This window comes from Apostichopus japonicus, chromosome 19 (genome assembly GCF_037975245.1).
Source record: "Apostichopus japonicus isolate 1M-3 chromosome 19, ASM3797524v1, whole genome shotgun sequence".
Classification (NCBI taxonomy): Eukaryota; Metazoa; Echinodermata; class Holothuroidea; order Aspidochirotida; family Stichopodidae; genus Apostichopus; species Apostichopus japonicus.
In genome coordinates this window covers 2,023,814-2,051,165 of record NC_092579.1, presented here as the reverse complement: position 1 = coordinate 2,051,165, position 27,352 = coordinate 2,023,814, and the positions used below count along the sequence as shown (strand labels likewise).

The window sequence follows — 27,352 nt, the reverse complement described above, 5'->3', positions numbered from 1 at the left end:
TTTCGAACATATTAATGATGTAAATAATAATGACATCGTTTATAGACCCTATGAGCTTGTAGAACAGTACGTCAAGATATGATTTAAGGTTTGCAGTTACACATTTACCAATTGTCTTGCATGAGAATCAATGAAGGTGACTTTGTGGACATTTTATTTTTTCATAAAGGCCATTCTTCTTACATATTTATACTATCTTCAAAGTAAAATGTAAGCATAACATTCAAGTCACGAGGCATTAGAGTAGTTAGCAATATCACATATTTAATTTGTTTTGTGTACAAATTAATTATCTACATAATTATTGAATATCTTTTCTATTGAAGCACAATTCATTGTTATTGCAATAATTACTCATTTAAGAGCATCTTAAAGAATCAATTGCGAAGCAACTTTTCTACCTGAATTTTGTCATAACAAATAAAGGTGATTTTTTGTATTAGTCTAAACACTTGATTTGATTACATACCGATATCCCGATCAGTGTACTGGGAAGGTGTTCCGAAACAGTTCCACCATAACGTCTGGCACGTACTGCATCTATTTCGGTCTTGAACTTGTAACTCTGTACTAATTATTTCGTCGGTTGCATCATTGCTGGATGATTCATACGCTAAGACATAAAAGTTCAGATCAGCGTCCATCCCGTTCATCCCTTTTTTAAGCAACAAATCCGAAACGTCTTGAACATGGCAAGAGTAACATTTTCTATCGCACACAATAGTTCGGTGATAGAAAAGCCCTAAAACTCTCATCAGAAACCAAAACAAATTTGGCCATTTCTTCGTTTTTCTATACATTAAGGTCTGCATATCAAAGTCATCCATTTCGTTTAAATTACGGTTGCCCTACCTGTGGTTCTAATTAGAAATCTTAAGACCAATCTGCAACACGCAAGTGAAAGCGTCGTTACTTATGACACAAAGTATTACCATCAGGTTTCAGAACAGTTTGGTCACTAAATGCGACGCTGATTTCAGAAGGTTATTCTAACTAAAGAAGGACTTAACATGACTTTACTTATGATAGTAACTTTAGTCTCATACAGTCGTATAATAAAGAGTGAATAAGATGTCTATTACAACGGCATTGTGAAACTAAATTTTTCTTTTGATTACACCATCAAGCGAAAAGCCTTCCAATAAAAAGAAGTTATGAGGCAGAATAAAAATACTAGTGAACAGTAAACATGCAGTGCCACGAATAGAGATATTTTCAAATTGCAAACTCAGGACTTAATCTAGACACATCGCGAACTCATTTACAATGCCTTGCTAATACATGATTGTTTTTCACAATGATAGGATGTCAGGTTAAAAGTAAATGAAGATATTATTTCGAATCCATACAACGTGCGTCGAATTGAAAGCACAATGTAATCACAAACAAGCTATACCTTCTGTTAATCTTAGGTGTCTACGTTTATGTCCTCCTTACATAGCTCTATACAATTGAAGAAACGTGTCGCATGCACACTGCTCTGAAGAAATCGACCCATATTGAACATTCAAAGAACCCACATTGTTGATTACCGCGTAATCAGTCGCGTAGCGAGGAATTTGCCAAGGGAGGGGCGAAACCTGCAAGCCAACTATCTAGGCGTAGCGCCACCATCGGTTGACGCGAAGCGAAGACGAACCAGATCGCTGGTTATGGCACTTCTCAGGCCTTATTAGTTGCATCTAAGCATTTTCTATTTTGAAATTACTATCGATATCATAACAAAAAAATGCTCAAGGGGAAGGGGGCGGTCGCCTCTTTCGCCTCCATCCTTGACTACGCGCCTGGTTCAACACAAAGTGATAATAAGGTAATATATCATTTCTGACTCTTTCAATAGTAAAAAGATGCCCTTGCAACAAAGGAAATATATTTGTCATATCGCCAATCTTAATTAACGACTTCCTGTTGTGAGATTCGAATGAACCTTATCAAGCAACGCACAGATAATGCCTTTTGTTCTTGGAACTGAACTTCCAAAATACTATAAAGAGAACTTTCAACAAAGTACAAAGATAAGCCAAATCGTCAATTGTAATTAACATTTTGCTGTTGTGAGATTTGAATGAACCATAGCATGCATCGCCCATATCATGCTCTATGCTCTTGGAACTACCAAAACCTGGATATTTTTTATTTAACCTTACTTAATTGCCGACATCGAATTTGTAATCCGGGAAGATTCCGACAGAATGTAGCCTACTGTCGGATTAACCAAACCAACTTGTTAGAAAAACGTTCGTGACTGAACAAAACATTTCAACTCTTTAACCAACTTTACCAAGCGATGATAGATATCATTGGACAGCATGGGAAAATCACCGAGTTCACTTTTACTTGAATGCACCTAGAAGCATATACAAGTTGCCGTTATGAACATCATAACACCAATCATATAGATGAAGAATGGGCTATATCTTGCCACCGTGATTTAGTAAAACATCGTCAGATCACCCTTACATTGTTTCCAGCTATCACAAGTGTACAAGTACAGTAACATAATGTTCATTTTGTAACATGCCGGTACCTGGATAGCAAGGTTCTCAAGGTGACTATGTAAGCCAACAACTCATGCTACTTGCTTACCATTATTTTATACCCCATTGCCAAATGCCCTTCCCGCAAACCCCATTGCCACTCTAGCTTAACGCCAGGTACCTCACAGTATTTTGCAGTGCACTTAAAAAGGTTTTCACCTTCAAAATTCTATCTTAGCAGTTACTTTGACTTCGCTTTGCTACTGTGATGTAATTGACGTAGTTTTCTAAATCTATATTTGATGTTGGGAATTTACTAACATAGCTAAAATGCATTGCTTTCCCGAATACCTTGTACGTTTGTACGGTAAGTGTATGCACAACTTCCTTGTTCGCGGTTGTATACTTCACTGGCTCATAAAATTGTTTACTGACTTTTCGATATCGCTTTCAGTATCATGACGTTGTTCTCCGTATTTAATTGAAGAAAGTTAGAAAGTGAAATAGGTAAACTATTTTTAATTAGATTAAGAGCTATTGTGAATAAGTGCGTATTGTTATTTGTTAATTACTATTTACATATACTATATAATTGACGTATCAATAAATACATAAACCAGTTGATGACACGCAAAAAAAAAACATAAAGCTACCAGTTAACGAGCATGTGTACATTATTGAATTGTCGTGTCAGGTCATGCCAAAATAATTTTACAGACTAGGCTAACAAGTAATTCCATTCGAGAAAACATATGATATAAGCAGTCTCTCACTTGTGAGTGCTGAAGTTTTCTTGTCTTCATTGTATTTTATGATAATAACGAAAGTGGATGGCCTCTGTGCCTTTCATTTATCAATAACACGATCGTTACTTCAAAATCGTACGATCATATAATTCACGTTTTTGGTTTCTAATCCAGATATATGATATCTCTTTATATTTTCGTGTCGCGTTCAGACATGGTTTGGCAACTATCGTTTTCGCTTTTGAACACTTTCCTTGAAATATTGGTCAGACAAAACAATGAAAACATCTCTGCGATTTAAAAATCTCAAGATATCTGAAAGAAGAAACTTGGAAAAATCTCATGCTGATGCCAACTTTTTTTTTTTTTTACATTTTTGCAAGTAAATGTCTTAAAGTCAGCAGCAGATGAAAATGTGGAGAGTATTGGAAACTTAAACGGGAAACATGTACATAATAACCCCATAACTTAAAATCAAACCATTACAAATCCCAAACACAATTTTTCCTACTTTCTACATCTACAACAAGGAAATAAGGAAATAAAGAAGAGATTTCAACACAAATTAACACGTAAATGATTAAAAATTACAAATATGGACTTGCAAGGTGAAGTTGAAGCAATTTGGTTTAAATTGGCAAAGCTCATAATGTGCGGATATCAACCATGTCAAGTAACAACCGATGAACTTGAAAGAATTAACTCATATCGAACTCATAAAAAGTAATAAAAACAGTAATATTGATTCATTTTAGAGAAAATGTCTTTGTCTAGTAGCAATTCCTCTATGCTACTACCAATCTTTACATTTTCAACTTGAGCTACATACCTAGGAGAGAGAGGGGAGTGGGTTAATCTAACTCTGACTGACAAATGAAATATTTCCGCTCTTGATAAAATACCACAGGCACATTATGTGGACCAGCTAAGTCTTTGAACTGGTGATTTGAACATACTATGAGCATAGGGCTGAGGCATAATGAATAACTATCCATCCACACAGAGTGAATACTGTTGTTGTGAATTCACATATTCCAGGATTTAAAATAATCTGTTTTGCCATAAAAGCATTATTCACGGGACTGTCAGATCTACCCGGGGACAATTTCCACATAGGAACGGTAACAAGTTATAACTCGGTAACTAAAACAGGCACGCGAACCCCACACTGTATTTTCCCTGATAACGAGATTAACGTTTGTAGGTTGTTACCAGGGACAGGGTGTTAACCAATCAATAATAGAATAAACTTACATTCAATGAATGATGCAGCAGATTCACCCATAGGTACTCGATGACAATGCTTATCCTATTTAATGGGCACACAAACCCAACAGTCATCATTTGTAGCTTTGTCATGAACAATTCCTCTAAACAGCTGAGACAAAGTTTGGACAGTTCTGAAGATATCCTAGTTTACAAGTTGTGCATGAGGCTGTCGTTTTGTATATATGTGATGGTATACAGGCCACTACAAGGATCTGAGAGCCTTTTACCATTTCGCCTTGTATTTTGTTTTTGTTTTCACGGTAACAGCGTTGATATTGAAACCACTGCTATCATGATAAAAAGGTCAAGTTAAGAACTTCAATTTTCTAAATAAAGTATTTTTGGAGCCCATCTGCATTGCAGAAAATACTCTTCGTAATCAATAAAGAAAAGCAGCATCATTTCAAGCATATGGGAGTTAATGATATCATATTTAGACGTGATCAAATTCACACTCTTGTTATTAAAAGATCATTAAACTGTTATATTTGAAATATTTCTTAGCTATTTAGGGGTGTTGTTCATGTTAGATATTCCAATCACATATCAACGATGATGTGTTGGTTAGTGGCTCCTTTGAGTGATTAACTCGCCGAACTTAATGCTTATCACTGGTGGGTCTGTGCTTCAAATTTGTACATTATCAGTCGTACAAGTTGAAACGATTCAAAAGTCGTAATTATAAGTAAAGTGAAAATGCATATTGCTTAGAAACAGTAAGTCCACCCTCAAACTTCCATTAATTAAGAATGAAGCTTAAATCTCAGGTTTAGTCTTTCTGACAAGCCGAGTGCTGAAATCCAAAGTAGATCATGACATTTCGATTTCAAGGGTTGATAATGTTGAGAATCGTCTGTTAATGAAACATTTATTATGGTTTTATTTCTCAAATGAACGGTGCTTAACTTCTCCATCCTAGCAGTATCTTCTTGTAGGCAGATGAGATGGTTTCTCTCCTGGTCAGATTGCCAAAGAAGAAAATCCTTTTACAACATACTATGATATGTATATGCTAACTATATCCACAAGAGTTTACATACGTATCTGTTAAGCCACCACTATTTATCCGCACGTGTTTTGTACATACGCTTCTGTTAGTCATTGCAAGCCACCGCTAACTATATCTACTTGTGCTCATTACATACGTACCTGTTATTCCTTGCAAGCCACCACTAACTATAGCCCACACGTGTTTTTTTTATACCTTTATGTTATTCATTGCAAGCCACCGCTAACTATACCCACACGTGTTCTTTTCATAAGCATCTGCTATTCATTGCAAGCCATCGCTAACTATAGCCCACACGTGACTTTACATACGTTTAAGTTATTCATTGCAAGCCACCACTCACTATTTATCCACACGTGTTATTTACATACGCATCTGTTATTCATTGCAAGCCACCGCTAACTATATCCACTTGTGATCATTTCATTACGTAACTGTTCTTCCTTGCAAGCAACCGCTAACTATATCCGCACGTGTTTTTACATACGTATATGTTATTCATTGCAAGCCACCGCTAGCTATTTATCCGCACGTGTTTTTTTTACATACGCATCTGTTATTCATTGCGAGCCACCGCTAACTATATCCACATGCGCTCATTACATACGTGACTGTTATTCCTTGCAAGCCACTACTAACTATTTATCCGCACGTGTTTTTTTAAAATACGTTTAAGCTATTCATTGCAAGCTACCACTTACTATATCAACAGGTGTTTTTTACATACGTGTAAGTTATTTATTACAAGCCACCGCTAACTACAGCCCACACGTATTATTTACATACGTTTAAGATATTCATTGCAAGCCCCCGCTAACTATATCCACACGTGTTTTTTACATACGTTTAAGTTATTCATTGCAAGCCACCACTAAATATTTATCCGCACGTGGTCTTTACATACGCATTTGTTATTCATTGCAAGCCACCGCTAACTATGTCCACATGTGCTTATTACATACATAACTGTTATTCATGCAAGCAACCGCTAACTATATCCGCACGTGTTTTTACATACGTATATGTTATTCATTGCAAGCCACCGCTAACTATCTCCACATGTGTTCTTAACATACGCATCTGTTATTCATTGCAAGCCATCGCTAACTATAGTCCACACGTGTATTTTACATACGTTTAATTAATTCATTGCAAGCCACCGCTAACTATATCCCACACGTGTTTTTTTCACATACGTTTAAGTTATTCATTGCAAGCCACCGCTAACTGTTTATCCGCACGTGTTCTTTTCATACATATCTGTTATTCATTGCTAGCCACCTCCAACTATACCAACGTCGAAATGATGTCATGGTTCCATTTTGTCATTGCAACATTGGCTTGGCCTGCAAGCTTGCCAAATTCAATTTGCATTATTATGTTGATCAGTCTAAAAATTTCTCTGAAACGGCACTCACCAGAAATGTTCTTATTGTCATGTGAAATATTGAAGAGAAACCTAACATAGGTTCTATTCTTCATGCCTGATTACAATTTGAATAGGAAAATGAAGAAGTTCAGATTGCAATGGCTCCAATAGAACACACACTATTCAATTAGCACTACAATAAAAGCTTATTCCATAGACAACTTGACTACATGTCAGTTCATTTTCCAACGTTCTAACTTTCGAACTATTCTTTCGTCGCACGTCAAATAAGCACCAAGTGTTCGTACTACAATGATCAATTAGTAAACAAACAGTAGTCATAATTTTTATAGAATGGAAACCAAACGAATGGCAGCTATTTTAAGTACATGAATAGTGCGGATATGTTTCATTGCAGGAAGGGTTCAAGAAATCGACACTTTGATCGCCAAAGTGAAATCCCACGAAGATTCCCGTTATCGAGAAAATGATCGTGACTATCAACACATTAGATTCCTTTAGCAAATATTCTGCTTCTTTTAATTGAAGCTCTTTATGAAGTTTTGATGTTTTGACTTTCAACGCCAAAACATTCCTCACGAAATTTTCCCAAATGTAATGAACATTATACCCACCCATCGCTGTGGCATATAGCAGTAATGCCATAACAACTTCTGACCAAGCTAACACTGCAATGTGTTGTGACAGTAATATACCTTGTTTGTCAATAACGACACAGTCGCTTTTATTATTCATATACGCTGTCGTTATGTTAACTACGACTGCCAGAACAGCGGCAGGAAATGCAGTAACTTTGAGTACAACACATAGTTGATGATAACATGCAAAATCTGCAGTAACATCAAGTACAACTGCTCTGCACCTCGAGATGTCATTTTCAAACTTTTTGATGAAGGAAAGCACTAAATTTAACTGACATTGGAAGGACACGCGGATGAAATAGAAGATGTATACATGGAATCCCCAGTTCACCATGAAGATAACACCAACAACTGATTGTGCTACATTGTAAACGCTGACATCGCAGTCACTAATGTAGAGAAATATCACCATCCGATATGTTGATAGGACGAGAGGACAAAGTACGCATAGGATGAGGAATGGTAGTCCAGGTAAACCTTGAAGGAAGATGGATGAGATAGTTGAGGTGAAACTACAAAGAGTGTTATCATAAAAAAAATGTGACAAAATTCAAATTTATCCTCCAGAAAAGACTCAGATATCAGAGCCGTGTAACATCTGCCAGTGATCTTTTTTTCCAGATTGTAACAAGTTACTAAAAATCAACTTTAACTTGCTTGAAATAGTTAGACAAATACATACTCATGTCTCTGGTATTATGTATTAAAGGATGACTTCAGCTTTTGCAGACGGTTAAAAGCCATCTGATAACTGTTGTGTTTCTATGGCACTTTTAGCTGTAATAGCTATAGAAACATATGATCACTCAAAATTTTCCTTTTGTTGCACTATGACGTGACAATAATAACAGCTTACCAAAAGTCATCCTTGAATACGTATTCATGCATCTTTGAAAATGTCATCTACTATACGAACAACTAATACATATTTTATTCATTATTTTGTTTTTATTTATATTTTAAGTTCACAATGTCTAGTGTACCATTGTGAGTATGTTAGATCAGCTTTAAACACGTATGTTAATGACAGTTTCGGTTCTGCTTTGGGTGGAGGAAGGACACTAACCTCTGTTCGACATATCCAACAGCTGCGCTCTTTTAACTAAATATCGTGCATTAAGGCAGGTTGCCCAGGAAAGTTTAGGAACTGCTGACTTGAAGATACTTCTCAGTTTTGAGCAGAATGCGAAGATATAATGAACGGCCAACAATACATATAGGCTTAACATCATCATGAGGTTTAAGATTTCTTGTCGACTTCCAAATAGAGGTAGTAAAAAGCTGCCGAGGTCATAGACCAAAACAGCTATAGCAACCATCAACCATCCGGAAGAAATAACGCCGTTCCATCTCTGAGCCCATCGACTTACTCCTAAAACAATAAAAAAAGCAACAAATGTTTTCGAACATATTAATGATGTAATAAATGATGACATCGTTTCTATACCCTTTGAGATTGTAGCACAGTACGTTAAGATATAATTTAAGGTTTGCAGTAACACCTTTATCAATATTTTTGCATGACAAACAATGAAGGGTGACTTTGTGGACATTTTTTGTTTTCATAAAGGCCATTCATCTTACATATTTATATTGTCTTCAAAGTAATATGTAAGCATGACACGCAAGTCACGAGCCATTAGACTAGTTAGCAATATCACACATTAAATTTGTATTGTGTACAAATTAATTATCACTATTGCATATCTTTTCTATGGCAAGCACAATTCATTGTTGTTGCAAAAATTACTCATTTAAGAGCGTCTTAATAAAGAATCTATGGCGGTGCAACCTTTCTACCTGCATTTTGCCATAACAAACAAAGGTGATTTTTTTTTTTGTATAAGTCTAAATATCCGATTTGATTACATACCGATATCCCGATCATTGTACTGGGAAGGTACTCCGAAGCAGTTCCACCATAACGTCTGGCACGTACTGCATCTATTTCGGTCTTGAACTTGTAACTCTGTACTAATTATTTCGTCGGTTGCATCATTGCTGGATGATTCATACGCTAAGACATAAAAGTTCAGATCAGCGTCCATACCGTTCATCCCTTTTTTAAGCAACAAATCCGAAACGTCTTGAACATGGCAAGAGTAACATTTTCTATCGCACACAATAGTTCGGTGATAGAAAAGCCCTAAAACTCTCATCAGAAACCAAAACATATTTGGCAATTTCTTCGTTTTTCTATAGATTAAGTTCTGCATCTCAAGGTCATCCATTTCGTTGAAATTACGGTTGCCCTACCTGTGTTTCTAATTAGAAATCTTAAGACCGATCTGCAGCACGCAAGTGATAGCGTCGTTACTTATGACATAAAGTGTTAATATCAGGTATTAGAACAGTTTGGTCACTAAATGCGACACTGATATCAGAAGGTGATATTAACTTAAGAAGGAACTTAACATGATTAAGCAATATTAACTTTAGTCTCATGTAGTCTTATAATAAAGTATGAATAAGATGGCTAGTACAAAGGCATTGTGAAACTAAATTTTTCTTTCGATAACTACATTAAGCGGAAACCCTTCCGTTGAAAGGAAGTTATAAGGCAGATAAAAATAACTAAATTGAAACAATTTCAAGGTATTTACCTAGTACATAAACATACAGTTCTACACTCCATTTGGTGATGTTAATTGTTTCTAGGTAGTATTTCATAGTGAAAACAATCAACTTTTAATTGACAGCAGCCTTAGAGATTTATATGTAGATACTTGTTAAAATACCCTGTGTGTTGATTATCTGGAGGTGCACAAGGGAATATGCAAATCACAACCACCTTTTATGATTTCTTTTCAGGGTCAAGGTAAAAGTACTCCACAGCCACCAAACAATGGCATCCGGTACTTGTGATAGAGCTTAAAACCTATGGATACATTCTGTATTTCTGGAGAACATTGTGAAAGTTCTGGTAGTTAATCTATGTTCATCCAAACAGGCTTGAGAAACCCTACTTGATGAACTAAAAAATAATACCAAGAATGTCCACCGTCCATAAGCCAACAATTGAAGACTTTACAGAGCCAATATAAGAGTGGGTTTACACATAATCAATGGTTGTAGATTCTTAAGCTCATTTACACAAATATATGATATGATTAATCAAACATTAAACAGTGGAAGTAAAATTATTATTGGTAGTTAAAAGATGGTAGAATGTTTGACAAAAGAACATTCAAACCGTACTATAATTTGCTATTTTGTTTATCCCATTCGTTATCACAGCTTGCATTATACCAAATGTTATGGATGTAAGCTCTTTAACTTCACAGGAGATAAAATACTGCAAGCAAACATCAAACATCGTTATTAAATTGATACGTGAGGCAGTTTTTGTGGACATATCGGCGATGTATGGATAGTTGATTTGGAAGAAAAACTACCGGATTTTCAACACCTACCTATCCTATGTTTTTCAAAGTTGTTCATGCATATGACATTGAGAAGTGTAGCCTCTATAGGTCAATGTATATAGGCCTACATATGTCAAAATGAACATGTCTAGAATGTATTGTCTTTTCCTTAAACAATACCTGGTCCTTACCGTACACTCAAAGAAATTTGTCTTACAATCCATGATATGCATTGAAAAACATAAATGTTTCTTAATTTGAATATGTTGTTCTAAAATATGCCAACTATAATTCCTGTGTAGTGACAATCCTCTGATGGAAACATGTTTCTTATGTACCAAACTGCACAGGATGGGATGACTACACTATTGTAACGTCCAGCTCTGACGGCTTTACAGTAAATAAAGGACCTATGTGCATTGTACCTGTAGGTACTACTACATGTCCTGTGTCCCAGTATCAGTAGGTCATATCTTTGGACCATTGTCAGATTCGAAGCTTCAGGTCCATTATTAATGACCGAAAATGAACGTTTGTTTAATGCAGGAAGCAAATGTCTTGACATATGATCTGCTTGGTTCTCAAGATCTAAATAAATGTTATGAAGGGGCTCTTGCAACCCTAATCTCAAATATAAATTAGCATGTAAAACTAGCAAAATTATTGCAACCACTATAATATTATTTAGCAATTATTGTTAGCCAATACTCATAGCTAGTACACTAACTATGTACAGTGATTACAGTTACACCTCTTAAATTGACTCCAATTCGTCATGAAGATAACGAAGAAAGGCCATGTTCGGGTATATCAGTAGACCTACTTATAGCAAAAAATTACTAGACACGACTTCATTTTACAATCACGTTTTTAACTCGCACTCAATAATTGGATACAGCGACTTCTCTCCCACAACCGTGCATCAGTAAGAACTACTTTGTATTCCTAACATATGTATCAGGACATGAACAATAGTTACTTACGAGCCATGAGTATCGGTTGTTTTTGTATACAATTAAGGTCCCTGCTGTGACACTGTTTTAATGAATACTCCAGAGGCATGCTATGTACAGGAATACTCTAAAATTACACTTCATAAAATGATTTTTTTTTTTGTAAAATGATGTCCACTCTATAAAATTGTCATAAATAATAGAAGGGAGTTATTTTCTGTATGGCTGATGTTATGAATTCGCTCAGAAAGACTCACATTGGTGCTGCCATAAATATACATTCTTAAAAGTTCACTAAACTATAAGATCACTTCTTCAAAATAAAATATGATTTATGGATATTATTTATCAATCACACCCTAATATCAGCCTCGTCTTTATTGTAAAATGTTCACAAAATAAAATAAATAAGGGGATTAGGGGAGGCATGAAACCCAGTTCCCTCTCCCACAATGGATCCATCGCAAGGTTTCACAATAGAAAAAAAAGTTTCAGTCAGACCTGGCCAATCAATCTCATTACACTGTTCCTGTAGTAGGCTATACTCTGACAAAATATGGTAGGAAAATTGTACCAATAATTAGTGCCGGACTGGTTGCCAGGGGTACTTGGTAATCACCCCAGCCTTGGCACCTGAATCATCAATTTGAAATTAAAAAAGTAAAACCATTGAACCACTTGTCAGACCTCCTTTGTTTCTTTTTCACCTTTTTGTTTTTCTAAAAATTTTCATTAGTAGCTAATATTGGCCTGCCTCCCATACCATTATCTGAAAAATCTGTTACTGTGTCACACTTTTGTCAAAAGCGGAATTGTTGATCTTTGGAGGGGAACGCATATCCCAACAAAATATGTCCCTCCAAGGTGAAGAATATTACACCCATACATATGTCATATTGAATTACCACTATGTATTACATCAGTGAAAATAACTAAAAATATAAATCAGCATTACATCACGCACTTGGCCGACCCAAAAAATTATGAATTTGTCTGCCCACAGTGCAGAGGTGAACCTTCAATGTGTGTAAAAATTACCCACATGTTCGACACTACAAATTGTAACAGGTCATTCCAAGTAGAACATATAACAACTCCCTTGGCATTCTCCAATAACATATACATCTAGGACTATACAGCATTCCACAGTCATTCTACAATGATTGAGGTGAAACAGTACTTTTCACTGCCTGAGCTCCCCCCCCCCCTACACAATGGTACAACCCTTAATCGGAAAGAATCAGAAGTTGGAGAAAAATAGAGGGCGTCTGACATTAATTGCTAGGCTGGATTCATTGTATAGCCCCTTCAACTTTATTTAAATTGTACTTATTCATTTTGTACATTTTAAAGTGACATATGATAACTGCAGGCGGGCTTTCCAAGCACCGTGTGTTCTATGACTAACAAGACATGTCGTCTGATGAGGTTATATTGGTGAGGCGCCGAAGTGTCCTGCCCGGCTACACGAGACAGGGAGGTGTCACGTAGGCTACAGCAGAGGTGCCATGGAATTCATTATGGGATCAAGATTAGAAAAGTTTCATTTTCATAGACAATGAAGTGTACTTAATGGAGGTCCAGTGACGTAATTGTTCTATGGATTCAACCTAGCTCTTGGATGTATCCTCCATTTCGATGTCCTCCTGCGTTAAAGGTTTAATGGTTAGAAATAAAATGAGGCATGTTACACTTATTTAAAGAAAATTTGAAGTGAGGTCCATAATTGGGTCTAACCTCACAATTCTGATTATACATAATCCTGCAGCTTTGTGTGGGCTTTATATGGCCGAGGGGGATACACCTACAGGATTGGGGGTATTTTATCCCGACTGCATGCAAAACTTCTCCAATTGATTTAGTTTTCGGATTGACGATGTAGGTTGGAGAAGTGGCCACTGCCCATTCCGTATCCCCCTTCCCCTTTTTTGCGCCCGCCACTGTTTGTGTTGATAAAATACTATATAGATTATTTCATCTAGAAACTACTGAACGATATTATACTATGTATAATGACGTGGAAGCACTGGTCATTATTATCATTATAGTCACACATAGATATAAATGCCATCCTCTTTAACTGTCTTCCTTGTTCCCCTTTTGGGAAAGCCACTGCTTTGCACTAGTATAACGCAACGCAGATTATTCCTTACGTGAGAAGACCTGTCATCAACGACCGGAGGGTAATGAATTTGTCACCATTATAATTGTCAAACCTGGGTAAATCATCATACTTCAATTCTGTTTTATTTTGCCAATGATGTAATTTGTTGAATCTCAACTGCATTTCCTTCTCAAGATTTTACTGATTAAGAAATTGATGATAGTGAGTAAAAGCAATACGAGGACAGAGACAAATGCCATTGGACACTTTATATGATAGTCAACATCATGCAAATTATTCAAGAGAAAATAGGCTAATTACATAATATGTACGAAAATTCATGATGGTTGTATTAAGATTTAAAGCAGTATGAAGCACCATCTTTTCCCTACCATTGTAAGCATATGTTGCAGTACAGCTTCTGAAGTTACCCTCTCGATTGCCAACATTACTAATACGGTAACAAAATGTGGAAGGCGAATCTCATTCTTAAAATATTAGCTGCAGAGGACATGTGTAAATACTTCATTGATGTAATATAGCTGATAATTGAGAAAATCCTGGTTCCAATATTTTAGAAACTTATGTGATTTCGGGCTATTTTGTCTGTAGGTACAGGAGGAGATTTCCAGGCATTCTCACTAAGTAGGGTTTCCCTCGTGAGGAAAAACCCAATTATTAATCTTTATGAGCTATGAAAAAACGTTATGCAAATGACATCATCACATTCTCTAAGTGTATTCTACTGTTTCTGCCAAACAAAATTATATCACACATTATATGGGAGAAATTTGGATGCATCAAATCACAAACTTCTGTAACTCTCATAGTTTAGTTTTAGAGTAATTAGGCTAAATACTTGCGAACACTCATCTTGATGTTTGGTCACTGTGTTGAAAGACAATGGGGTCGCAATTCTACTTGCATTCACCAGTTCCCGACCCAGAATTTTAGGTGTCGCCAAAGCCCAGTGAAAATTTGAGACATTTTTGTTCTGCTATGTGGTTCTCTCTAAACACTATTGGAAGACGTGACTATCGAAGACACTGGGCTCATACAGCTATTTAATGACCAAAATACAAGGCAGTCTAGATGTCTCCGCTTATCCCAATTTTAACTAACTTTTTTTAACATAACATTTTCTTAAAGTAGAGCTCACTTGTACGAGTATCCTCTGCATGGAATGCCAATCCCAATGAAATTCGAATTTGCAACTCACTCTGATGTTTTAAGAACAAGAATTGTACTGTAGGTAAACTGACATGGACACTTATTGATCAATTGGTACATACTTATCTCTCCCCCCCCCCCCCCCTTTTCTTTCTGAGTGATCTGCTTCACAAGCCTACAAAGGTCGTTTATTTTAGATTAAGTATTTCCTTTTGTAACATAAAATTAATTCAAATATTGTCAAATTATATGTAAATATTGTGATCTTTGTATATGTTACGGAGAAAAAAATCAAAATAAAACAAAACTGAAGAATCAAATCAATTAGATTTTTGGTGGCTGATTTAGAATATGAATTGATTCAAAAACCGTTATTACTCTGTTAATCTACTTTCAGCTGCAAAAAATGTCAGAGACATTAAAAGACGAAGGTATTGGCAGCTCTTAAAGAGTTGAACTGCACAACAGTTACTATCAGTACAGAGCGGCCCTGACTTCCTTAGCGTAGGCATCATCAGGAGGAGGGAACCTTCTTGGACTCTCCAGGTATTTCTTTACACCTGGAATGGCTGAAAATGTATCCACGAATGCCTAGCAGAAGCAAAAAAGAAAAAGTTACATAAAAGGAGACAACTTAATCTATTGTTAAAGGTATTTGAAATATTTTATGGGTCTTTGTTATTTACAATATGAATAATCTTCTACAATAAAAGACCCATTTTCTTGTTCTCTCACTGGACAAGCACAAGTTGTGATTAGCTTTTACAAATTGAACACTTGCCAAGTAGTGCACCCATTGACACCTCTGAAACATGATCATCAAAACCAATTCACACAAGATGGTGGTTGTGATGCCATGATTGTAAACACTATATCTCCAAAACGGATCCTTGGAAGAATTTCCTATTTGGTACATTTCATGCCAATATTTAAGTTGAAGATGCCTATTACTCTTTTTTTGAGGTCAATGATGGTCAGTTTAGGTCTTATCAACAGTATCTCAAGATGGGAATCTTCACCAGATCTTATACTTTGCATGTCGATATATCCTATTGAGTAGAAGCCAATTCTTTTTTGTAGAGGTGTAAGGTCATTTCAGGTCACCAGAGGTCAAATTGTGAAGACACTATGTAAATATGATATATCCTGAAGGGATACTTGTACCATTATAATCATACTTGATGTGCTGATGCCACATTGAAAGGAAGAAGTTTATATCTTTTGGTGGATGTCAAAGGTCATTTGTATTCACCAGAGGTCAAGATGTGCAAGCCCTGTGTAAAGGATATCTCCAGAAGGTGAGTTACCACAAATGTCATAGTTTGTACACTTATATCATATTGTGTGGAAGAAGTGTAGTGTTTTTTGAGGTCAAAAGTCATTTGAGGTAATCGGCTCTAAATGAAAATGCGAAAACATTGTAAACACGTACACTATCACATGGAATGAGTATTTTATTTTTGAACATCTTTGGAATCAAAGGTCTGGTATCAATGCTTTCTTCAGAAGAGAATCTTTAAGTATTCTATTCCTAAATCAAAGACATAGAGCTAACTACATCATCAAAACCTATTCACTTTTGCATTGTGGTTTGACGATAACAGTTGCCTTATATAACACACTTTACTTTATACATTCCATACAAAACCATTCCTCATCTACTACTTATTAGAACACAGTGTTGTAGAGTGATAGAATGTATTGCTTTGTTTTATAATCCATATATCACACAGTGGGTCACAGTTGCTTAAAAGCAAATAACAGACATTAAAAACAAAATCAAAAGGAGCAAAAATATCTCTATTTCACTATATTAGGAATTATAGGAACTTGAGGGTTTAAATTTATGGAAACAACACTAATTCATGCAAAAATCAATAGATTATTTGGTGAAAAACAATTTGAAACTTCAATACTGAAGAAGAAAATATTACACACTGCTAGTTGATCCCATCTCAATATCTTGCTCCTAACTCTGACATATGGTTGATTGAATCTTACCTATCTTGACTGGCTTTAACTTCAACTTCTTACTCTGGCAAGAAGTTGGATCACAGTAGGGGGTCTATATTATGTCACTTGCGCAAATGCTCTTCAACAATGTTTTTTATTTATTCTGGAAACCTGGTACATTTGAAATGTTTTGCTTTAGCTGTGATTTGGACATAGTTCAAAGTTCATAGTCAAAAAACATAGTCCATTTCAAAGGACAAAGTACTCTGAACATAGAATTTGATCACAACATATCTTTTATAGAAATACAGAAATAGAAATATTCTTTTCCTCCGTGTACAAATGATCACCAAATTATGAAGAAAAGTAGAGACATTTGCAGCTTAAGTACCCGATGAAATTTTCTATCATGCTGTTGCTAGATGCGTTTACAAAATATCATAAAAGATGAAAAACTCATATCTATATGACACCTGCAAAAAGCTCTATTTTCGGTAATATTGCTAAGCGATCAACTTCAGTTAACACAAAATCATTTGGATTCAGTAGCTCAAGCCACTGCTTGCATGCAAACATTTATTAAAACATTAACAGGAAGAATTCTTGTATTAAAGTCAACAATACCAGACAAAAAGGCACATATCATCTTAAAGGGCCTACCTTGCATTGTGGGAAATTATCTAGAATATTATTGTATTCTGGCATCTCCTTCATGCATGACAGGATATTGAACAAAGCACAGTCAGCAATTGTAGCTTCACTACCAACCAGAAAACCAGTCCCATTCTCAGTTAAGACCTGAAATGATAAAGAAGAGATAACGGTTAAAGTGAGAACAATGTCTTACTAAATGATGCTTATCCTGCAAATGCTGAGTTCTGAAATCATACACTGATGTTCTTGAAAGAGACACTTTATGGACTGTTAGAGCTGAATGATAGATCCCAATTTATAGACACAATTATCTAGTCCCTCTGCATGCATGACGTATCTACTTCTACTGAAAATGCAAGTTTTTGGCTCGAATCTTGATATATTGGCTTAACGGCTGGCTCTGCTGCAGTATATATAAATTAGCTGAGAGTAAGAGAAAGACCTGAAGTATTGAAAAACAGAGATATTACAAAATGGTGCTAGGTATGTTGACTGGGTACACGACATACCTTATGTACTACTGTACATGTATGAACTGGGGAGTTAATAAATCTGCCTGTACATGCATTCAAGTAATGTTTTGTACAAAAACATTGATTCTTCTTGTTTGAAAGTTTCCATCACCCTTGAATAATGCAAAGCGGATTCACTATTAAAGGAGCCATCCAGGGTTGCATCCACGTTATCCCCCCCCCCCCCCGAAACAATCAGGGGGATCTCTCCCCACTGACAGACAAAATGTTACATACATTCCTAGTGCACAATACATAAATATACAACATGTATAGAAAGTGTTATAACTACAGACACCTAGCCAATTCGCCCAATATTCAGTACATTGAAAATCTGTTGAAATTTTTCAGAAAGTTCTTGTCATTTTTAAGATATACACATTTGAAGTTTTCATAAATCTCAGGAAACTCATTAAATATGTGCATACTAGTATGATGTGGAGTGTTGCGCTCATCAAATTTCTAAGCCTTTTATGACATGATTCCCTAGTTCCAAGCCCACACATCATTTGAATAATGTGATGTTCCTCTTTTCAAAGAAGAAAAAATATTTCAAAAAATCACCTTAGGCCACAAACATATGTTCAGTGTCCTTGAAACAAAGGTTTTGAAGAAAAAAGGGATAAAATAACAGAAAATTCAGCAGTCACTCCCTTTATATCATCAATGTGCATCATCCGCTAATGTTTATTCATAAATAAAATTGAATTCAGAAAAGACTTGTAAAATGGTCAATCTTTGATGGATTTTGTTGGGAGTTGCAACTATTTTCATGATTTTTAATGCCGCTTAAAGTGATGATGACAATGTTGTTCATTGGTGTTCGTTAGACCTTTAAAAGTTGCATTGCTTTAGACCTTGGAAAATATAGCATCATTGTGCACCTATAAGCACCCTCCTCTATTTTACAAATAATTCAAACAGCAGTACATAAGTGGTACCATACAAATTTTATTACAATGACAAGAAAACCAAGAAATGTGTTTACCTTTTCAAACACGGGTAAATATCTGGTCTTTCCTTTTTCGATTGCAGACTTTTTTGCATCTGCTCTTGCTTCTGCTGGCATGAAAAACCAGAAAGGTCCGCTTACACTGTTAAATGAATTTGACCCAGCAAATAACATCTGAACTCTGCAAAGAAAATTGGTAGTCCATAAAAATTGAACAGAGAAGTAACAAAGTCCTGGATGTTGAAGTTTATTGTATATATATATCTGAACTAAAACCTTGAGTACATGGACATACACGTTATGCTATATACAGCAGCACTCACATCCAAATAACATAACTGAATTACATTGTATGTTTTCAGAAATTGAAAACTGCTCATTATCAAGATTAAAGTTGAACCAGTAGATGCCAAACACTAAGTAATTTCAATATTGCTTTTCTTTTGCTATTGTTAGTAGGCCTGAGTTCATACAGTAAGTAACTAGTTCTTACCAGGATATGAAACATGTCTCCATGCTTTCTTTGACATTGTTATTGTTGAAAGTCACATTTGCATCTCTTGTAAGTAAACACAGTTGAATCAATTGAACTTTCACCTGAAATTACCTTAGCAACAGCTTGTGTTAAACAACATTTGGAAACGTGTCTGCCTTCATTTCTCACTTAAGTAAACTAGCTTAATGGTCTAGATATTCTATTATCACTTAATGGTACAGTGAGATTTGAGAAATAAGTTTCTGACATCCAGATATCGTAATATCCAAATAAGGCAACATCTAAATGTGCTGCTGCAGAACTGTTCTAGGCAGGCAGTTGATATGTTGCTGACATTTTGTCTAAAACCTTTCTAAAATGGTACAAACTGTTGGTCATGGGATTTGGCAGGGAATAGTTTATCCATTGTTCATCACAACATGCTACTGTTCATATGCAAATTAGTCAAATAGTTAGATGCATATGCAAAGATGAGTAGTATCTTTTATGCACAGTGACCATGATAGCATTTTGCTAAACACAATATGAAAGCATTCAAAACAGCGACACATAATTTGTACACTAAATTATGTTGTATGGGATTGCTACAGTATGTTGACTGTTTCTAAAACTAACTGATGCTCTTTACAAAGGATCGTTTTCTTGTATCATAATGTAAATTTATACAATCTTGACGTAATATATGGGTTCCTTATTTGTGTATCCTCAGGAGAGCTGCTTTAACTGACCACTGACCACTGTCCAGTGCCTTACCTTCCTCTTTCCAGGTCAGTTTTCCCGAGCATGTTATATTTGTGTCCAAGATAATTTCCTTGAGCTTGAGACTCGATCAGACAGAGGCCATCAATCTCAATCAAGGGCAGTTGGTTAAACATTAGCTTGCCAGCTGAGGAAAGAAACCAACAAAAAAAATAGGAAAGAAAGAAAGATGGTTAAAGAAACATGTCGCTCTTTTTTTTCTATTCTTTTTTAATTCTATTTTATTAGACATTCAGAAGAAAAGAGTAGTAGAAAAATAAGTAAATATGATTGAAATATAATTGATTCCCTTAACTGAGTAGTTTGGGAAACAATTGTGGCACAAATTTGAACTTAAACCAAGTTAGTTACATGAACTTTGGCCCTTTACATGAATTAATGAGCTGCACACTGGCAGGGTTTGATATCCCAAATGTGCTTGAGGTTTTAAGCTATTTTGTCAAGAGTGGATATGTCTCCAATAAAACCCAGAAATGAAGTAATGGATCACCATTTTACAGTTTATCCAAAAGTTTCAAGCTCATGTACAGTGCAGCAACCTCTTGTTGTCCTTCAAATATTCTCATAGAAACATCTCCTACATATGCCAACTTACTTGCTTTAATTTTCTGAAACTCTTCATTTGTTGTTATATGTTCTTCTGTTGTCTGCAATCAAGATAAAATAAGTAAATCCTTAATAACTTTATCTAAGAACACTATTTCAGGTTCATACCACTGTGCATACAATAAGTATACACTACACTTTACATGAATGCATTGTATTTGAAACTGTAAAATTGAATGCCTTCTTGGCAACTGTAGTGCTGAATGGATTGTATTTGAAAACGTAGTGCTGAAATTCTTTGAAACTTTAGTGCTGAATGAATTTTCTTTGAAACTGCAGTGCTGAATGCATTCTTTGAAACTGTTTTGCTGAATGCATTATTTTTGAAACTGTTGTGCTGAATGCATTATTTTTGAAACTGTATTGCTGAATGCATTCTATGAAACTGTAGTGCTGAATGCACTGTATGAAACTGTAGTGCTGAATGCATTCTTTGAAACTGTAGTGCTGAATACATTCTTTGAAACTATAGTGCTGAATGCATTGTATTTGATGAGGGCACTTGTGTTGGCCTACTTGGTTGACCACATGGAAACAAGGGCTACTATGCTTTCCCCTGGGAGGAGTTTCAATTGGCATACACTCGGTTGCCCACATGGAAGCAAGGGCTACAATTTCACCTTTCAAACGCTGCTCTACTAGGACTTTAACACCATCCTGTTCATTGCCGATATTATAACTTCGACCTACTGTATAGTTGTTGCGCATCATGGTTAGGGCACTGTACAGTAGCTCTTATGATGTTTTCGTCTGGAATTTCTGCTAGTACAGAGTGTATTAGTCTGACGGTAACCAACAATAAATTTTTTCCTTGGTAGCATTCTCCACAAGGATGCATCTCTGCTCTGTGTGGCCGGGCAAAAGGAGTTTTCTTGCGACCACTGCGGAGAGGATTTTTGTTCTGTCTGTAAAACTCGGTAGGAGTAGGGAAAATTTCTAGGCAAACCCCTATTCTCTATGACATCTTGGAGTAACTGTCGCTCTTAAACATGTATATCTTTCTGATTTATTTCTTCTATTTTAGGTCTAAACTGGTTAGCAGATCTTTGCTGAAAACTGGTTGCAGGGGAAGGTATGTCGAGACAACTCAGAAATCTTCTCACACCAACAGCTACGATTCAAGTCTTGTGATAAGCCAACTGCAGAGAAAAATTAATGTCACATGGATTTCTGCCTGATTTCTTCTGCTTGACTCAGTGTAGAGGCATTTCTTTTCAATCTGGATATCACATGTACAATAGAGCATCCAACACTTTCCTTAATGCTGGGGCCTCTTTTAGATTCATGCTCTGCAAGGACTAGTCTGTGGGCAAATGTGATATTGGTTTCTGGGGGTGCACAGGGATAGCAGAAGGTAACTAGTTTAGACTGCTGTGTGCTTTAAGCATACATTCCGAATGCTGAGTTGATCGGTTCTTTTGAAGCTAACATCTAACTTCAGATGTTTAAACTTTTCCTCTACTCTAGAGACAAAACAAAGTCAGGGGATATATGTAGGGGGACATGTGTCGATCATGCAATAAATATTTATAATGTTGTTTGTTGTTTTGGTGTCCATATTTTGGGGGAAATTTATCATTAAAGAAGTAAACTGGTGGTGTAATACATCAATCAAAGCACAAATAGTTGGGCTGATTACAACTTTGTTTTCTTTTTTAGTTTTGATAAAATTTCAAGAACTGCTATCGCTGTGATTATTATTGATTTAAAGCTAGTATATAGTCAACTTAGCTCTAAAATTTCTTCTTCAGACTAGACTCAACTGGGTTAATTGAAAAAGCATGAGATATTGGACCTCGAATAGGCCAAAGGTCTAATGTTGGCATAAGTTGGAATAAGTCATAATATGTGGGGTTAAAATAACCTGAGATGGGAGAAGTGTTAAAATCCATTATTTCTACTTAAACACTGCAATACGCCAACAGTATTTGAAGAAATATGGGCTCTAATTTAGAATCAGTGCCTGGAAAGTACACCTCATGCATTGTTTACATGTGAAAAGGTTAGGGTAACTGATTCAAAATTGGTACCGAAATTAGACAGTATAACAGCAACTATATATAGTGAATTCAGCGTAAGCGAGTATGTCTTGCTGCTTATACTGCGTTAAAACTGTATAACCTTCTGTACTATGTACCATAACCTTGAAGTTTTCGTCACTTGTAACACACCTCTTCACTCAGTAGTTAACAATTTTCATACGCAGCTCCTGGGAGGCATAATATGGCCTCAATTTTGCACCACGTGTGCTTCCATTCATGCTCTACAACATGCAGCAAACAAAAACCAGATCCTGATTGAAAACAGGTCAAAAATTATGTTCTCCTGATGCTTTCTTGTTCACTTGTCCTGGATGGTAGAACACTCGGGAGGATTCACATAGACTCTAATACTTATACGGGTATGCCACCCTATACAAGCAACGTGTTACTGTTGTTACTATGTTAGAGCTTTGCATCAAGTACTTGTGGACTGTAGGCCTTAGCTAGGCCTATATGTTATGATAAAGTTTGGATTAAACTTTTCAAAACAATCAAATTTGGCTTACCTCCACATCTTGGACAGCAAAAATAAGTCTGGATACTTCGGCTAGCCCACGTCCGCGGACATAGGTAATTTTTGGTTTATCGGCCATGTTCAAATCAACTTCTGCAATGTACCTGCACAACTGTGCAATCGAGGTAACGTGTAAGCGAAGTCCTAACTAACACTTACGTACTCCTCCTTTCCTGTGCAAACACTGCTTTTACTCAGACCCGTATGTTTACAGACTTTGGCCTAACGATTTTTGCACAGGGGAGCGATAGCTCCCACTAGTCTATGGAACGCGAATATGGAACGCGAAAAGGGCAACCATATTTCGCTGTGTAAACTAAAGTTGTTGCTGCTGTTTTATCATGTTGTTGCTCAAACTTACATTGTCGTCTAAGCTTACGTTGTTGTCTAAACTTACGTCGTTGTCTAAACTTGTCTAAACTAACGTTATTGCCCAATCACGTGATGTAAAAAATATGGGCATTTCGCGCGAAATTCGACTTGCGCTGTATATACATACGCGTCCTTAATTTACTGACCAATTACGAAATAGTCAGTAAGATTGACACATATCCCGACCCAATTGCAAGCCGGTTAACGCTCTCCACCATGCTACATACATGAGCTGACCCCGCCCAGTTGCTCTTCTAGTAACTTCCCGTATATGCGAAGAACCAAGGCGGCCTTGTCCACAGGACTGTTTTCCTAAACCCAGGCAGCAAGAACGTACGAAGATCTAGAGAGGACATGGTTAAAAAAAAAAATTATTACGTACGTACGTAATAATACTACGTACGTACGTAATAATTATCACGTACGAACGTGATAATACTACGTACGTACGTAATAATATCACGTAGGTACGTCATATTACTACGTACGTACGTGATAATTACTACGTACGTACGTGATAATTATTACGTACGTACATAATAATTACTACGTACTTATGTAGGGATTATCACGTACGTATTTAATAATTATAACGAATGTAGGCCTACGTATACGTATGTGTTTAGTGATATAGCCTATGTTAACACTTGTCTAACGTAAGCGAGCCTACGTTATATACTGCGGGTGATACATCTTCATATCAAAGATGGAGAGGGATGAACTTGTTCGTATGTACATTAATTTAGGGTTTAGCCAGAAGGAAATCCTTTATTAATTACTTTGACAGCAAAGCATCGGATAATAGTTAGGCGAAAGACATCTCAGGCGCATTCTGAGGAGCATTTTCTTGTATCGCATGAAACATTCAGACATTGTGGATGTGGAGATTTTTATATTGTGGCAAGCCTAAGCACATACATTCCTGTGGTGTTAGTCGAACGAACGTACCAATTGTCTGTCTCCGGCATTTTTTAGTTAACTATAAGTATAAGCTTGACTTCTGTGGTATACGTATCTTGCATGTTGACAAATATGTTACAGTATGTACGTACCGCGAACCGCCACTTCTTACTATCTTCAGTATAGAACGTAAAATTATCACGTACCGTACGTACGTGATAAATATTACGTACGTACGTAATATTTATTACGTACGTACCTTATAAATATTACGTACGTACGTAATAAATATTACGTACGTACGTAATATTTATTACGTACGTACCTTATAAATATCACGTACGTACGTAATAATTTTTTTTACCATGTCCTCTCTAGATCTTCATAAGAACCAACCCCTGCGTATAGTAATCATATGAAGCCCACGTGGTAAAGCAATTGTTGAACAGCGCCAATGGCAACAACGTAAGTTTAGACAACGAAATCAGTTTGCCCTTTTCGCGCGTCCACGCGCGAAAAGGGCAAACTGATTTCGTTGTCTCATCTAAGTTTGTTGTTGCCTAAACTAAAGTTGTTGCTGCTGTTTTACCATGCTGTTGCTCAAACTCACGTTGATGTATAAAATTCCGTTAAACTTAGCAACGAAATAATTTGCCCTATTCGCGTTTCTTAGACTAGTGGGAGCAATCGCTCCCCTGTGCATAACTTTTGGCTAACTGACCTTTTTGTGACGTCACATGTTTACATAGTTCCTTACAGTTGCGCGAAATCATGTAGAAACAGTGCGTCGCACATAACCTCTGTACAAGAACAATACAGCTAGCCTACTATTGGTAGGCTAGTAGCGTTTATTTATACGGAAGAAATGCATTTATTGTTGCGCAAAGTTCGAAGAAAATTTCAACGTAATTAGAATCATAATTCAATTTCTTTTAACCGTTCGTCACGAAACTAGAGGTCGTTCTTATGATGAAAGGTAAGTGAAATAATTACCATACGTAATAGTATACAGAAGTAAGTCAACTAGGCTAGTATTAGTAATAAACAGACAGGGTTAACTGCTAATGCTCATTGCTCAAAGTCTAAGGGAGCTGCATCTTTGTAGGGATACAGTTGTACATTACAGTTGTGTAGGACTCAAGAGCTTCTCATGCCCACAGGCACTAGTAACGTTATGTGTGTGTATTGTACAAAAATACGGGCCTGTATTTATATACTGTACACCTAGATAACTTTATGAGTACCCAGGCCTACATCTATGGCGGGCCATCAGTCTCAAATCGTGGGAGATCGACCTATACTGATTTAAATCGACATATGCCAATTTCCTTCGACTTATATCAGTTTCCAGCAGCTAAATTGACTTCTACCGATTTAAATTGACATATACCAGTTTAAGTCGACATATACCAATTTAAATCGATGATATGTAAAACAAATCGATGATATGTCAATTTAAATCGACATCTACCAGTTTAAATCGATGATAATGTCGAATTAAATCGATAGAAGTCAATTGCCGTGGATTTATACCAGTTTCTAGCAACTCAAATTGACATGTACCTATTTAAATCGACATATCATCGATTTAGCTCATTAACATATTCCAAATCCCAATTTCGGTGATGATACATCACGTGTAGTCACCTGACAAGGCGCGCGAATAATTGAAAATAAACACGAGCACAGTGGAATGCAGGATTTCAGCTTGAATACTGTAATTGTTAATCCCCTAGGTATGTATTTTGCAACAGTAAAACGCATCTTAAGCCCGGGTCACATCTGCGCGATTCAACACGCGATTCAACTCGCAATACAATTGAAGGTTGAATCGCGTAGTTAGACACGGGTATCAACTTGTTGCGCAATAAAAGTTGCGCCGTCGATTTGCAATAGAGCAATGTTCAAATCAGCGCAACTTCTTAGAAGCAACTTTTCTGATTCGCGTGATTTTAGTTGCGAGTTGAATCGCGTGTTGAATCGCGCAGATGTGACCCGGGCTTTACAGTAGGCCTTACTGCAGAACAATATCATCTTTGTTTATGGTGTAACTGGAGTAGATAATTGCATCTGTGTACGTACTATGTACTATGCAGTTGCATGTGTATTCCTATACTATAGCTCCACGTGTTTGAGTAGACAAGCCCAGTTTGCATTGAGATAATTGCACGTCATTGACATCAGTTTTTCAGCCTCATTTTTAAACCGAAATCTTTTTGCAAGTAATTGTTCATAATTACCATTGACATAATCATGATGAACACCCTTGCTAGTTTCGTAATTTTGGAACTATTTAATTATTCGCCCGCCTTGTCAGGTGATTGCACGTGATGTATCTTCACATGTCAATTATCACCGAAATCGGGATTTGGAATATGTTAATGAGCTAAATCGATGATATGTCGATTTAAATAGGTATATATCAATTTGAGTTGCCAGAAACTGGTTTAAGTCCACGGAAATTGACT

The 27,352-nt window shown here is 36.3% G+C and overlaps 2 protein-coding genes across 3 annotated transcripts in view; both read right to left on the bottom strand.

Moving 5' to 3' along the window:
* The window catches only part of LOC139960208 (uncharacterized), a 42,525-nt gene extending 28,453 nt beyond the window's left edge, over positions 1 to 14,072 (bottom strand). For both annotated transcript variants that reach the window (XR_011790418.1, XR_011790419.1), the window contains exons 1-3: positions 9,406 to 14,072; positions 8,599 to 8,904; positions 470 to 8,009 (exon numbers count right to left, since the gene is read on the bottom strand). The gene's annotated coding sequence lies outside the window, so the exon portion shown is untranslated. The remainder of the gene's footprint in view (positions 1 to 469; positions 8,010 to 8,598; positions 8,905 to 9,405) is intronic.
* Positions 14,073 to 14,208: 136 nt separating this feature from the next.
* LOC139960212 (glutathione S-transferase A4-like) lies at positions 14,209 to 23,821 on the bottom strand. Its single transcript, XM_071958403.1, has 6 exons — positions 23,605 to 23,821; positions 21,046 to 21,097; positions 20,445 to 20,577; positions 19,232 to 19,376; positions 17,738 to 17,875; positions 14,209 to 15,715 (listed from the first exon to the last, which is right to left on the bottom strand). The coding sequence occupies exons 1-6, from the start codon at positions 23,689 to 23,691 to the stop codon at positions 15,599 to 15,601; spliced, it is 672 nt and encodes a 223-aa protein (XP_071814504.1). The 5' UTR covers positions 23,692 to 23,821; the 3' UTR covers positions 14,209 to 15,598.
* Positions 23,822 to 27,352: the final 3,531 nt, after the last annotated feature.